This window comes from Carcharhinus amblyrhynchos, chromosome 1 (assembly GCF_965287045.1).
Source record: "Carcharhinus amblyrhynchos chromosome 1, sCarAmb.v2.hapA, whole genome shotgun sequence".
Taxonomy (NCBI): Eukaryota; Metazoa; Chordata; class Chondrichthyes; order Carcharhiniformes; family Carcharhinidae; genus Carcharhinus; species Carcharhinus amblyrhynchos.
Window position 1 is genome coordinate 728,331 of NC_137324.1, and position 14,172 is coordinate 742,502.

The 14,172-nt window shown below is 52.5% G+C and overlaps 1 protein-coding gene across 1 annotated transcript in view; it reads right to left on the reverse strand.

Moving 5' to 3' along the window:
• Positions 1-3,633: 3,633 nt before the first annotated feature.
• LOC145348429 (disintegrin and metalloproteinase domain-containing protein 19-like) overlaps positions 3,634-14,172 on the reverse strand; it is a 102,242-nt gene continuing 91,703 nt past the window's right edge. Inside the window, exons 6-7 of the mRNA XM_080196645.1 lie at positions 4,329-4,523; positions 3,634-3,660 (exon numbers count right to left, since the gene is read on the reverse strand). Coding sequence (XP_080052771.1) covers positions 3,634-3,660; positions 4,329-4,523 — 222 coding nt within the window. The remainder of the gene's footprint in view (positions 3,661-4,328; positions 4,524-14,172) is intronic.

A 14,172-nucleotide genomic window follows, 5' to 3' on the forward strand; every position in this document is an offset into this window, starting at 1 on the left:
TTGGATATCTCACCCGTGAGATTTAAGGTGTGAAAGGTCAGTCTCAGTGTGAAAGGTCAGTCTCACTGTGAATAAACTTAGCAAAGAGTACTCAGCAAGAGGTTGTTGAGTTAGTGCAAGACCTTGGGGGCAGTCGTAGTAGCGAACCAGATAAGTCAAAGAGTTTCGGAAATATATTTGAAACACTAAATTAAAATGAAGAAAGTTTGGCTTCAGGACGAAGGATAAACAAACTTTGGAAGTGGATTTGATGTCAGCAACATACCCACAGGCAGATTTATAGTTTTAGTAACAGTATAGTTAGAAAGGTTAAAACCATTATGAGGAAAGGTTGAGGGAGTTGGGGCTTTTCTCTTTGGAGCGAAGGAGGATGAGAGGCGACTTAATAGAGGTTTATAAGATGATGAGAGGGATTGATCGAGTGGGCGTGCAGAGACTGTTTCCTTGGGTGGATATAGCTGTTACCAGGGGCATAACTTTAAGGTTCATGGTGCAGTTTTGGTCGCCGCACCTACGCAAGGATATTTTGGCCCTGGAGGGAGTGCAGAGGAGGTTCACTAGGCTGATTCCGGAGTTGACGGGGTTGAGCTATGAGGAAAGGCTGAATAAACTAGGCTTGTACTCGTTAGAGTTTAGAAGAATGAGGGGAGATCTCATTGAGACGTATAAGATGTTGAATGGGATGGACAGGATAGAGGTGGAGAGACTCTTCCCGCTCAAAAAAGACAGTAGGACTAGGGGGCACAGCCTCAAGATAAAGGGTGGGGGGCGGTTTAGAACGGAGTTGAGGAGGAACTTCTCCACTCAAAGGGTGGTGAATCTCTGGAATTCTCTGCCCGTTGAAGTGGTGGAGGCTGCCTCGCTAAATATTTTTAAGACGCAGGTTGATAGGTTTTTGATAGGCAAGGGGATTAAGGGTAATGGGGAGAGGGCGGGAATGTGGAACTGAGACACGACAGATCAGCCATGATCTTATTGAATGGCAGGGCAGGCTCGAGGGGCTAGATGGCCTATTCCTGCTCCTATTTCTTATGTTCTTATGGTGGGAGATATAGGAGGGAAGTCCGAGGTAGATTCTTCACTCAGATAGTGGTTGGGGTGTGGAATAGACTGCCTGCTGTGATAGTGGAGTCAGGCACTTTAGGAACTTTCAAGCGGTTATTGGATAGGCACATGGAGCACTCCAGAATGATAGGGAGTGGGATAGCTTGATCTTGGGATTGGACATAGCTCGGCACAACATCGAGGGCCGAAGGGCCTGTACTGTGCTGCACTGTTCTATGTTCTAATAAGATAATGTTAATAGTTTGCTCAAATGAGAATGCAATAACAGTCTTAAAATGAGATATAGTTTTAAAGTATCTTTATGTTGAAATATTAAGTGATTCTGTATTTTATCATACTAAGTGTATTTTTATTATTTATTAAATGTGTTTGTTCACCTCAGTCAAAAATGCGAATGCTGCAGAAAACTGATACAGTTCACTATTCAACAGCGAGAATCCATTAGTCAACAGAATAAACGAAATAAGTTTCAAGATCCTGGGACAGTTACTGAAACATAGGCTGCGATTCTCTCATCACAACCTGCAAATTTTCTGTTGGGCGGGTCCAGGAGATGTGCATGTCGGCCATCTGGCGGGTTTGCGACAGTTTTTACGAACCACGCGCACCTTCCAGCCAGAGAAAAATGGTGCCACTCGGAACCTGCTGAAAATTGGTGGGCCACTGTTTAGCAGAAGTTTATATACCTTTATATGCCATTATCTACATGGCAATCTCTGCCCATGTCTGCGTCTCCTGTCTCTTTGGCATGATGCAATTTTGATGCGAATCAGGACAGGTATTTAAAAGTCATATGGCAGACTTGAACAGGCGTGAGGAGGCAGGTGCTCCTAGAGGAGCATGGGGGTTGGTGCAGGCAAGTCCTGGAGATGTCTGGTGGACTTTCTCCTGCTGCATTCAGGTTTTGGCCCATTGACGAATGACATCTGTGGGGTGGGCGGGGGCGGTTCCATTTCCTCACAGCTCCCTGGATGAGTTTCCATCAAGGATCCCGTACCCTACCCCAACGCCCCCTCCCAGCAGCGCTATAGCACACTGTGGGAAACAGCTTCGAGGGCTCCCACTCACCCCGCCCCACCCCACCCCCTCACTCCCACCCCCTCTCCAAGCAGTGCTATAGCATACTGTGGGAAGCAGTTTCGAGGGCTCCTTCTTGCAGTGATAGTGTCTTGCCGCAGGATGGGTTTCTGGTGTGAGGGAGGAGTGCACCATGTGCTGACTGAGGCCTAACCAGAAGAAGCAGCTGCTGCTCCAGGCCAGGATGCAGAGGTTCAGACATTGAATCTGTTGTCAGTGGGCACCCATCTGGTGTTGTCTGTAGTCTGTCCCTGCCCTGTGACACTGACCAGCAACACATGCCTGTAACAGATGCTGCAGTTACACACATAGCAATGGCTCAAGGGTGTGCAGTGCCCACGTCTGCACACAGAACTACATAATCTGTGCCAGCATTTGTCACGACTGGAATCTCTCACAATCCAAATCGGCCATGCATGGCACCATGGATTGTATGGGGCTCCAGCTCCTACAAGTGGGGGTACTGGCCCAAGTGAGCATTTGGGGGTGGTCTGGGTCTATGCAGCCAATGGGAATAATCTGTCACTCTATGTTTTTTTCCAAACCCCACTGTGCAGATGGTTCTCGATCTGTTTGAACTGGAGCTGGCCATGTCGGTGGCAGCAAGGGCAGGCGAGGAGGTGGAGAGAGCACTGCAAGAGCAGCCACTACCAGTCCCTCAGGAAGGAGGGCCGCCAAGCACCAGGAGGTGGGTGAGCAGGCTCCTGAGAGGATGCCCAGAAGGCGGAGGGTGCCAAGGCCAAGGAGGTACAGGCACAGCAATTCCTTCGAGGCCCTCTGAGGAGATGTTGCCGGCTGTGCTTTTCCAAGACTACAGTGCATCACATTTGTGAGGTGCTCTCACACGTTAGGAGAGGGGGTGGCCACCCATACCCTGTGGATGTGAAGGTGACAGTAGCCCTCAATTTCTATGCCTCTGGATCATTCCAGGCTCCCAGTGAGGACCCGTGCAGAGATGTGCGTGGCAGGTCACAAATGCCCTGTGTGCCTGGGCCGGGCAGTTCATTAATTTCAATGTGGGCCATGCACAGCAAAAGGCCCAGGCTCTTAGCTTCGCCTCCAACGCTGGGATCCTGAATATGCAGTGAATGGCACGCACACTACCTTGCGGGCCCCACGTGCAGGGCCACTGTGATTTGTGAACCGGAAGGGATTCCACTCCCTGAACGTCCAAATTGACTGCGACCATCAGCTCAAGATTATGCAGGTCAATGCACGCCACCCAGGGGGTGTCCATGACAGCTTTGTGGCAGTCTGGGCACTACTGGGCGACAAGTTAAGGTCATGGCTGATGACACCTGTACAGAGGCCCCAGGCTGAGGTGGAGACCTGCTACAACAAGGCCAAGCACCAACCCGGTCCGTCATTGAATGGTGCATTGGCGTAGGGTGGGGTGGGGGGCACTTCATCAAGGGTCCACTGGATGTTGGGGAAGGTAAGGCAGGCACTCTTAAACACATGGCTGAGTCTGCAAGGCTTAACAGGCAACCTCTATGTTTCGGAGTTGGGAACACAGAGCTGTTGAAGGGGGCAGTGTGGGGGGTGGGTGAAGAGAATCAGAGACACATTAGTCGCAGCTTGATGTGCAATTAACAGTCTATGGTGCTCTTAACATAAATGATTCCCAAACTCTGACTAATGCTGACCCTCAACCCTACCCTCTAGTGAACTACAATTTTCTAACCTTGTGCGGCCGACTGCTTCTTCTAGGTGCTCCCTCAGGATGCACATCGGAGGTGCAGGTGTCCAGCTGTGGTGCATGCCCCACTGCCTGTGATGCCGTTGGTAGACATCCCCTCTGTGGCACTTCTTTGTGCCACCCTGTTCACCTCGTTAGCCCTGAGATGCCCCAGTGTGAGAAAGGGGGCAGTCGGAAGGTCTCGGGATGTCCAAGCTCTTCTGGGTGGAAGACCCTGACATGGGCTCGAGCCTTTCCTCCCTTGGGGTGGCCCAGAGGTCCCAGGGACACTCCATGGGATGCCAGGATAGTTTGGACTGAGCTCCAGAAGCTCAGCATCACTTGGCTCTGCCAGTCCTGGGGGACAAGATGCGCCTGCCTCATGGTCTGTGAGCCTGGAGCCCTGGCCCTCTGAGCCTGGGCTAAGTTGTCGAGGCTCAGAGCCACAGCTTGGTGTGTCTCCAGAATGCCAGTGGCGATCCCAGCCATGGCCAGCAGTGTGTCCCACATGCCCTCCGTCACCCATGGCCATGGAATAATATGCCTCCTGGATGCTGGAAACATACTCGTCCATGGCCCGCTGTGTCTCCAGGATGGCTTGGATCCTGTCATCCATGAGGACAGACCCTTGAACAAGCCTTTCCACTGCAGTCGCCACCCTTGCAGTGTTGGCCTGGTTCGCACACTGTGTCGGCACCACTTCCTGCAACAACAGAAGTGGTGAATGCCAAGAGCCTGACACCGCACTCTGGCAGGCAGTGCCACAAAAAAAATGTACAACCTTCTGCAAGAAGCAAGGGTGAGTGAGCATCCCTCTTAGAACCTCATGTATACTTGGCACACATCTCCAACCCTGCTTATTCACCTGAAAGCCATGCAACAAGTGACCCTTCCCCCAAGAACAGAATGTAACCCCTTCCCCTCACCCCTTCCATGGTGACCACTTTCCTCAAAACTGCCAGCACAACGCCGGAGACACAAGTGCGCATTTTACACCACGCACTACAATACGTTAATTCTTGCTTTACATCTTATGTTCCCCTCGGAAAATAAAATCCACATTGCATGGGAGATGACACACACTGTTGGTGGTGTGCCTGACCTGTGGCAGCTGACTAGCATGGAGGAGTGTGCCATGGAGCTGGCGGGGCTGATAGGCCACTGATCTTGATGCTGGAAGGTCTTTTCCACGATCTCCCAACGATGTGCACATGCGCACGCTCATCCCGTCGATTTCAGGTGCTTTGGCCCCACTTGTCCCCCTCCCCCCACCAAGCGTTTAATGATATTCACGACTGCGTCTCTGCAGTGCACAGACCGCAGAGATTCGGGTGAGAAGCTGAACTGTCAGAACTGTCACAATCTAGAACAGTTTTCCCACCAATTCAGCACTTCTGGGAGAATCACCGCCAAAATGTATTAAATAAAGGCATTTATTGTCCAGACAGGAAAAAAGGTCTTTCTTATGGGCCCAGGGAAGGCGCTTTGCTGATTGTTTTTGTTATACATCTGTAGGAATAAGATGACAGGAGAGACATTCTCATCATGGATATGGACAAGTTAGGCCAAAGGGCCTGTTTCCATGCTGTAAACCTCTATAACTCTATGGTTCTGCTGGAGATAGTTGTGAAATTGAGAAAAAGAACACAGTTAAAACAAGGAGAGAAGAAACAACTGACAAAACAAACGGGTCGGTGCAGACACTGAGGTCAAAACTTTCTACAAGCTGAAACAAAAGATAAACAATAGAAGAGCTGTGTTGTTGTTGTTCGTCCATTGTCATCGATGAGGACCTCAACACCATTAGTCATTTTGAGGCTGGTTGCGGTGTGTCCGAAGATGACTGATCAGGTTAATTCAGGCACGGAATGTCCTGGCACATATCGGACAGACTTGTGTAGACACTGTAGTTGTTGCGCTGGTTGCGCACCTCGCGCTTAAGTTGTGCTTCAGCAACACACCTTGCTTCATGAGCTTGTCGGCCTTTGTGGATGAGGCAGCGCCAGGTAGGGCGGTTTTGTGCCAGCATTTCCCAGGTGTTCGTGTCAATGTCAAGCGACTTCAGGGAGGTCTTGAGTGTGTCTTTGAAACGTTTCTTCTGCCCTCCATGCAAGCGCCTTCCAGCAGAGAGTTCCCCAAAAAGGAGCTGCTTGGGTCTGCGCTCATCTGACATACGGATGACATGACCTGCCCACCGGGTCTGCACTCTCATCAGCAGTGTGTGGACTGACGGTAGACTTCCTCTAGAGAGAACTTCAGTATCTGGTACTTTGTCTTGCCATCGGATGCATAATATTGTGCTAAGACAAGTCACGTGGAAATGATTGAGCTGTCTTGCATGCCTTCGATACACAGTCCATGTTTCACAGGCATCCAGGAGGGGAGTGAGTACCACGGCACTGTAAACCTTCAGTTTTGTTGCTGAGCTGACTCCTCAATGTTCCCATACAGTGAAGCACAGTCTACCGAAAGCAGAACTTGCCTTTGCTATTCTGCAGTTAACTTCTGTATCAAAAGACACTGCTTGGGAGAGGATGCTGCCAAGATAAGTGAACTGGTCCACTGCCTGTAGTATCTACCCTTTGATTGTGATTATGGGTTCTGTGTACAGTGCATGAGGAGCAGGCTGGTGCATGACTTCGGTCTTTGTAATGTTGATGGTGAGTCCAAAGTTGTCACAAGCCGTGGAAAATTTATCCGTACTGACTTGTATCTCTGGCTCTGAGCCAGTATACAGGGTGCAGTCATCGGCAAAGAGGAAGTCTCTCAGAACAGTCTCCTTCACTTTGGTAATAGCTTGAAGTCTCCTCAGGTTGAAGAGTTTCCCATCCACTCTGAACTTGAGGCTGATTCCAGCAACACTGTCCTGGAAGGCATCATTCAGCATGGCAGTAAACATCATGCTGAACAGTGTGGGTGCGAGCACACAGCCCTGTTTGACACCATTGGTGACTGGGAATGCCTCAGAGGATTCTCACCATTCAGTACTCTGGCCATCATGGCATCATAGAATTGGCGTACCATCTGAATGAATTTGGGGGATCAGCCAAACTTTGACATGATCCTTCACAGAGTTGTTGGCTTACAGTGTCGAAGGCTTTTGCAAGGTCAACAAAGGTTGTGTAGAGCTCATGATTCTGCTCCTGACACTTCTCCAGAAGTTGGTGCGCAGCAAAAATCATGTCAGTGGTCCCACGACCTTTGCAGAAGCCACACTGTGATGCATCCACTCTGGATGCAGGCCCAGTGGCAGATGAGTGACCAGACGATTTAGCAGGACTCTTGCGAGGGTTTTTCCTGCGATGGAGAGCAGCGAGATTCCTCGGTGGTTGTCGCATACTTGCCGATTGCCCTTCCTTTTATAGAGGTGTACGATGGAAGCATCTTTCAGTTCCTGGGGAATGGATGCTTGCTTCCAAAAGGACTGGAACAACTCAGTGAGCCTCTTGATAAGTGCAGGACCAGCAGCTTTGTAGATCTCGGCAGGTATGGCATCTGCCCCTGGGGCTTTGCCATTGGATAGCTGGCTGACAGCTTTCGTGACTTCGGCTACTATCGGTGGGTCATCCATGGAGCTCTTGATATCAACCTGGGGAATCCTGTCTATTGCCTCATCGTTAATAGATGACGGTCGGTTGAGGATGGCTTCAAAGTGTTCAACCCATCTCTGCAGGATGTGAGCCTTCTCTGTAATGAGAGTTGTATCATCTGTACTCAGGAGGGGGGAACTCCCGAGAGATTGAGGTCCATAGAGAGTGCTGAGGGTTTCATAAAACCGTTTCAAGTCGTTTCTGTCAGCATATCCCTGTATTTCATCTGCCTTGGCGCTCAGCCAGGGATCCTGCAGTTTATTCTGGACTGTCTGGCGAGCACTGGGGGTAAAAGCATTTTTCTTGGCAGCTGAGGATGGGTCGTTCTGACAGGCCTGATGAAGATGGTGCTTTTCAACAAGTAGAGCCTGTATCTCCTCATCATTCTCATCGAACCAATCATGCTGCTTGCTGGTAGAGGGCCCGAGCATCTTCAGCACAGATGTATGGATAACATCTCAGAAGTGTTCCCAGTCATCCTCAGCGCTGCCTGCGAGGTGTAGGTCAGCAAGCTTGATTTCTAAGTCTTCAGCCAGTGCTGAAGCTATGCTGGGGTTCTTCAGCTTGGCCGCATTGATTCTTTTCATAACCTTGCTTCCTTGTGGTCGCCTCATGGGTCTGATGCGGAGCCTCATTTTGGAGACAATGAGCCTGTGATCTGTCCAGCAGTCAGCGCCACACACGGCCTTGGTCACTCCGACATCCGGCCTGTCTTTTCTCCTGACAATGACATAGTCGATAAGATGCCAATGCTTAGAGCGGGGCTGCATCCAGGAGGTCTTGTTACGGGTAGGCAGACGGAAGGTTGTGTTGGTGATGAGGAGGTCGTGTGCTACACAGGTCTTCATTAAGAGTAGGCCGTTACTGTTACACTTGCTCACTCCACTGCCTCCCAATGACTCCCTGCCAGATTGCAGAGTCACACCCGACTCTTGCATTGAAATTGCCAAGCAAGATCAGTTTATCGGTACTGCTCACTGCTGATAGTAAGGCGCCCAGTTCTTCATAGAACTTGTCTTTCATCTCGTCCGGGTTGTTCATTGTGGGGGCATAGACACTGATCAGGGTGGCTTGACTTCTGTTCTGTAGCAGAAACTGTAATGTCATAAGCCGGTCGTTCACACCCTTGGGTAGACTATCAAGTTTCCGAACAAGGTGACTCCTGACGGTGAATCCAACTCCAGCATCACGTCGCTCATCTCTGCCGCAACTGCTCCAGTAAAAAGTGTATCCACCTCCAGTTTCAGTCAACTGACCCACGTTGGCAAGACGAGTTTCACTCAGGACTGCAATGTCAATGTTGTATCTTGAAAGATCTTTGGCAACTAAGGCTGTTCTTCTCTCTGGTCTGTCTGCTGTAGGGTTGTCCAAAAGCGTGCACACATTCCAAGTGCCAATGGTGAGCGGTGTCATCTTGTGTTTTATTTTGTTTGTTCGATCGCAAGATGGGATCCCCGCCAGCCGCGATAAACTGGCCAGGGTGTAGTGAACCAGGCAATGTTTAGGGCACCTTTTCTAGCCCCTTCCTCATTCTATGGAGGTGAGCAGTGTGTTCCTGAAGAGGACTGCTCAGTCGCCCAGGTAGACGCCGAGTTTCACTGCTGCTTCAGTCAGCGGAAAATGACCATTAGACCTGAGTCGCCTGTGTGCAGGTCCGTGGCTACAGCTCCCAGTGTATCCACACCTGCTGCTTCATCACTCACCCATTGCCACAGGACTTCAAGGGTTGAACAGGACACTGATGATGGTCTCGAAACTAGCGCTTGATTTGGATTAAAGTGAGGGAGAGTTGTGCAGCGTCAGCCTCACTCTCTCTTCTCAATTCCCATCTCGATCCAGTGGCAAGACAAGAGTTGAGACGGCTGGAGATGGGACCAGGCGCAGTGGATGACCAGGATGTCTTCTGTGTCTTGTCCAGCTCTTTGCATTCCATGACACTTGCAGAGACCGCCTTCTTGATCGTTGGGCCTTCCATTGGTCTTGACTGCTCAATCCGCTGGAGTCTGTCTTCACATGCTGGGATAGACATCTCCCTATCTCACCGAGGGTTGAGACCCGTCGGCTATCCTCACCTGGTTTAGCCGGCTTGTCAAAGCCGTTGCCCGGGGTGTGGCCGCTGTCGCGTGCAAACAGCTACGGGGAGCCACAGGTGAGAACTCAGTGCCAGGTGAGGACAAAGGATGGACAAACCGCCCTGAAAGGACGCAATGTGTTCCCCTACCAGAGTTACTACCCCTCCCTGAGACCCCATACACGCCCAACAGCTGTACGTTCCTGCCAAGACTCCAAAAACACAGGAAATGCACAGACACAAACAATTGTTTGCAGTTTAAAAAACTGGCAGTCTTGAAGCATTAATGCATTTCAAGAGATAATTGAAGTTATATGACTTGTAATGAAACAACCACAAGAAGAAATAAAGGACCAGAGACAAAATATCAAGGCTCCAGAGAGAGGGCAACTCTAAAAAGAGAAACTCCAAGAGAAAGACCCCAGACTTTGGGAATGAAAGGATTAGAGGGGAATGAAAGGCTGCAGGAGGTGGGGAACAAAAGACCGCAGGAGGAGAGGAATGAAAGACTCTAAATGATGAAGTGAAAACAAGAATAGAGCTTCAATTTTTTTGGTGTCCAGATCACCAACAACCTGTCCTGGTCCCCCATGCTGACATTATAGTTAAGAAAGCCCACCAACGCTTCTAATTTCTCAGAAGACGAAGGAAATTTGGCATGTCAGCGACAACACTCACCAATTTTACAGATGCACCATAGAAAGCATTCTTTCTACTTGTATCACAGCTTGGTATGGCTCCTGCTCTGCCCAAGACCACAAGGAATTACAAAAGGTCATGAATGTAGCCCAATCCATCACACAAACCAGTCTCCCATCCATTGACTCTGTCCACACTTCCCACTGCCTCGTTAAAGCAGCCACCATAATTAAGGACCCCACGCACTCTGGATATTCTCTCTTCCACTTTCTTCCATTTGGAAAAAGATTCAAAAATCTGAGATCATGTACCAACTGGCTCAAGAACAGCTTCTTCCTGAGGAATTGAGTTTAGGAGTTGGGAGATAATGCTGAGACTATATAAGACCCTGGTCAGACCCCACTTGGAGTACTGTGCTCAGTTCTGGTCGCCTCAAGACAGGAAGGATGTGGAAGCCATAGAAAGGGTGCAGAGGAAATTTCCAAGGATGTTGTCTGGATTGGGTGGCATGCCTAATGAGGATAGGTTGAGGGAGCTCGGTCTTTTCTCCTTCGAGAGACTAAGGTTGAGAGGTGACCTGATAGAGGTGTATAAGATGTTAAGAGGTGTAGATCGAATGGATTCTCAGAGGCTTTTTCCCAGGGCTGAAATGGCTGCCACAGTGTGTTAATACATGTGACAATAATAAATCAAACCAAATCAAAGAGATGACGCTGCAGCGAAATGAACTGGAAACAAATAATAAAGTTATAATGAGTCAGAAAGTAAAATAAGCCACAGGGAAAAAACTTGTAAGAGTGAAGACACTGCTGTCTCACAGCGCCAGGGGCCCGGGGCAGCCAGGTGACACAGTGATTCACACTGCTGTCTCACAGCGCCAGGGGCCCGGGGCAGCACGGTGACACAGTGATTAGCACTGCTGTCTCACAGTGCCAGGGACCCGGGGCAGCACGGTGACACAGTGATTAGCACTGCTGTCTCACAGCGCCAGGGACCCGGGGCAGCACGGTGACACAGTGATTAGCACTGCTGTCTCACAGTGCCAGGGACCCGGGGCAGCACGGTGACACAGTGATTAGCGCTGCTGTCTCACAGTGCCATGGACCCGGGGCAGCACGGTGACACAGTGATTAGCACTGCTGTCTCACAGCACCAGGGACCCGGGGCAGCACGGTGACACAGTGATTCACACTGCTGTCTCACAGCGCCAGGGACCTGGGGCAGCACGGTGACACAGTGATTAGCGCTGCTGTCTCACAGCGCCAGGGACCCGGGGCAGCACGGTGACACAGTGATTCACACTGCTGTCTCACAGCGCCAGGGACCTGGGGCAGCACGGTGACACAGTGATTAGCACTGCTGTCTCACAGCGCCAGGGACCCGGGGCAGCACGGTGACACAGTGATTAGCACTGCTGTCTCACAGCGCCAGGGACCCGGGGTAGCACGGTGACACAGTGATTAGCACTACTGTCTCACAGTCCCAGGGACCCGGGGCAGCACGGTGACACAGTGATTCACACTGCTGTCTCACAGTGCCAGGGACCCAGGGCAGCACGGTGACACAGTGGTTAGCACGGCTGTCTCACAGTGCCAGGGACCCGGGGTAGCACGGTGACACAGTGATTAGCACTGCTGTCTCACAGTGCCAGGGACCCCGGGCAGCACGGTGACACAGTGATTAGCACTGCTGTCTCTCAGTGCCAGGGACCCGGGGCGGCACGGTGACACAGTGATTAGCACTGCTGTCTCAGAGTGCCAGGGACCCGGGGCAGCACGGTGACACAGTGATTAGCACTGCTGTCTCACAGTGCCAGGGACCCGGGGCAGCACGGTGACACAGTGATTAGCACTGCTGTCTCAGAGTGCCAGGGACCCAGGGCAGCACGGTGACACAGTGATTAGCACTGCTGTCTCACAGTGCCAGGGACCCGGAGCTGCACGGTGACACAGTGATTAGCACTGCTGTCTCAGAGTGCCAGGGACCCGGGGCAGCACGGTGACACAGTGATTAGCACTGCTGTCTCACAGCGCCAGGGACCCGGGGCAGCACGGTGACACAGTGATTAGCACTGCTGTCTCATAGTGCCAGGGACCCGGGGCAGCACGGTGACACAGTGATTAGCACTGCTGTCTCAGAGTGCCAGGGACACCGGGCAGCACGGTGACACAGTGATTAGCACTGTTGTCTCAGAGTGCCAGGGACCCGGGGCAGCACGGTGACACAGTGATTAGCACTGTTGTCTCAGAGTGCCAGGGACCCGGGGCAGCACGGTGACACAGTGATTAGCACTGCTGTCTCACAGCACCAGGGACCCAGGGCAGCACGGTGACACAGTGATTAGCACTGCTGTCTCACAGTGCCAGGGACCCGGGGCAGCACGGTGACACAGTGGTTAGCACTGCTGTCTCACAGTGCCAGGGACCCGGGGCAGCACGGTGACACAGTGATTAGCACTGCTGTCTCACAGCGCCAGGGACCCAGGGTAGCACGGTGACACAGTGATTAGCGCTGCTGTCTCACAGCACCAGGAACCCGGGGCAGCACGGTGACACAGTGATTCACACTGTTGTCTCACAGTGCCAGGGACCTGGGGCAGCACGGTGACACAGTGATTCACACTGCTGTCTCACAGCGCCAGGGACCCGGGGCAGCACGGTGACACAGTGATTCACACTGCTGTCTCACAGCGCCAGGGACCTGGGGCAGCACGGTGACACAGTGATTAGCACTGCTGTCTCACAGCGCCAGGGAACCGGGGCAGCACGGTGACACAATGATTAGCGCTGCTGTCTCACAGTGCCAGGGACCCGGGGCAGCACGGTGACACAGTGATTAGCGCTGCTGTCTCACAGCGCCAGGGACCCGGGGCAGCACGGTGACACAGTGATTAGCGCTGCTGTCTCACAGCGCCAGGGACCCGGGGCAGCACGGTGACACAGTGATTAGCGCTGCTGTCTCACAGCGCCAGGGACCCGGGGCAGCACGGTGACACAGTGATTAGCACTGCTGTCTCACAGCGCCAGGGACCCGGGGTAGCACGGTGACACAGTGATTAGCACTGCTGTCTCAGAGTGCCAGGGACCCGGGGCAGCACGGTGACACAGTGATTCACACTGCTGTCTCACAGTGCCAGGGACCCAGGGCAGCACGGTGACACAGTGGTTAGCACTGCTGTCTCACAGTGCCAGGGACCCGGGGTAGCACAGTGACACAGTGATTAGCACTGCTGTCTCACAGTGCCAGGGACCCAGGGCAGCACGGTGACACAGTGGTTAGCACTGCTGCCTCACAGTGCCAGGGACCCGGGGCAGCACGGTGACACAGTGATTAGCACTGCTGTCTCACAGCGCCAGGGACCCGGGGCAGCACGGTGAAACAGTAATTAGCACTGCTGTCTCACAGCGCCAGGGACCCGGGGCAGCACGGTGACACAGTGATTAGCACTGCTCTCTCACAGTGCCAGTGACCCAGGGCAGCACGGTGACAGAGTGATTAGCACTGCTGTCTCAGAGTGCCAGGGACCTGGGGCAGCACGGTGACACAGTGATTAGCACTGCTGTCTCACAGTGCCAGGGACCCGGGGCAGCACGGTGACACCGTGATTAGCACTGCTGTCTCACAGCGCCAGGGACCCGGGGCAGCACGGTGAAACAGTAATTAGCACTGCTGTCTCACAGTGCCAGGGACCCGGGGCAGCACGGTGACACAGTGATTAGCACTGCTCTCTCACAGTGCCAGGGACCCGGGGCAGCACGGTGACACAGTGACTAGCAGTGCTCTCTCACAGTGCCAGAGACCCAGGGCAGCACGGTGACACAGTGATTAGCACTGCTGTCTCACAGCGCCAGGGACCCGGGGCAGCACGGTGACACAGTGATTAGCACTGCTGTCTCAGAGTGCCAGGGACCCGGGGCAGCACGGTGACACAGTGATTAGCACTGCTGTCTCAGAGTGCCAGGGACCCGGGGCAGCACGGTGACACAGTGATTAGCACTGCTGTCTCAGAGTGCCAGGGACCCGGGGCAGCACGGTGACACAGTGATTAGCAC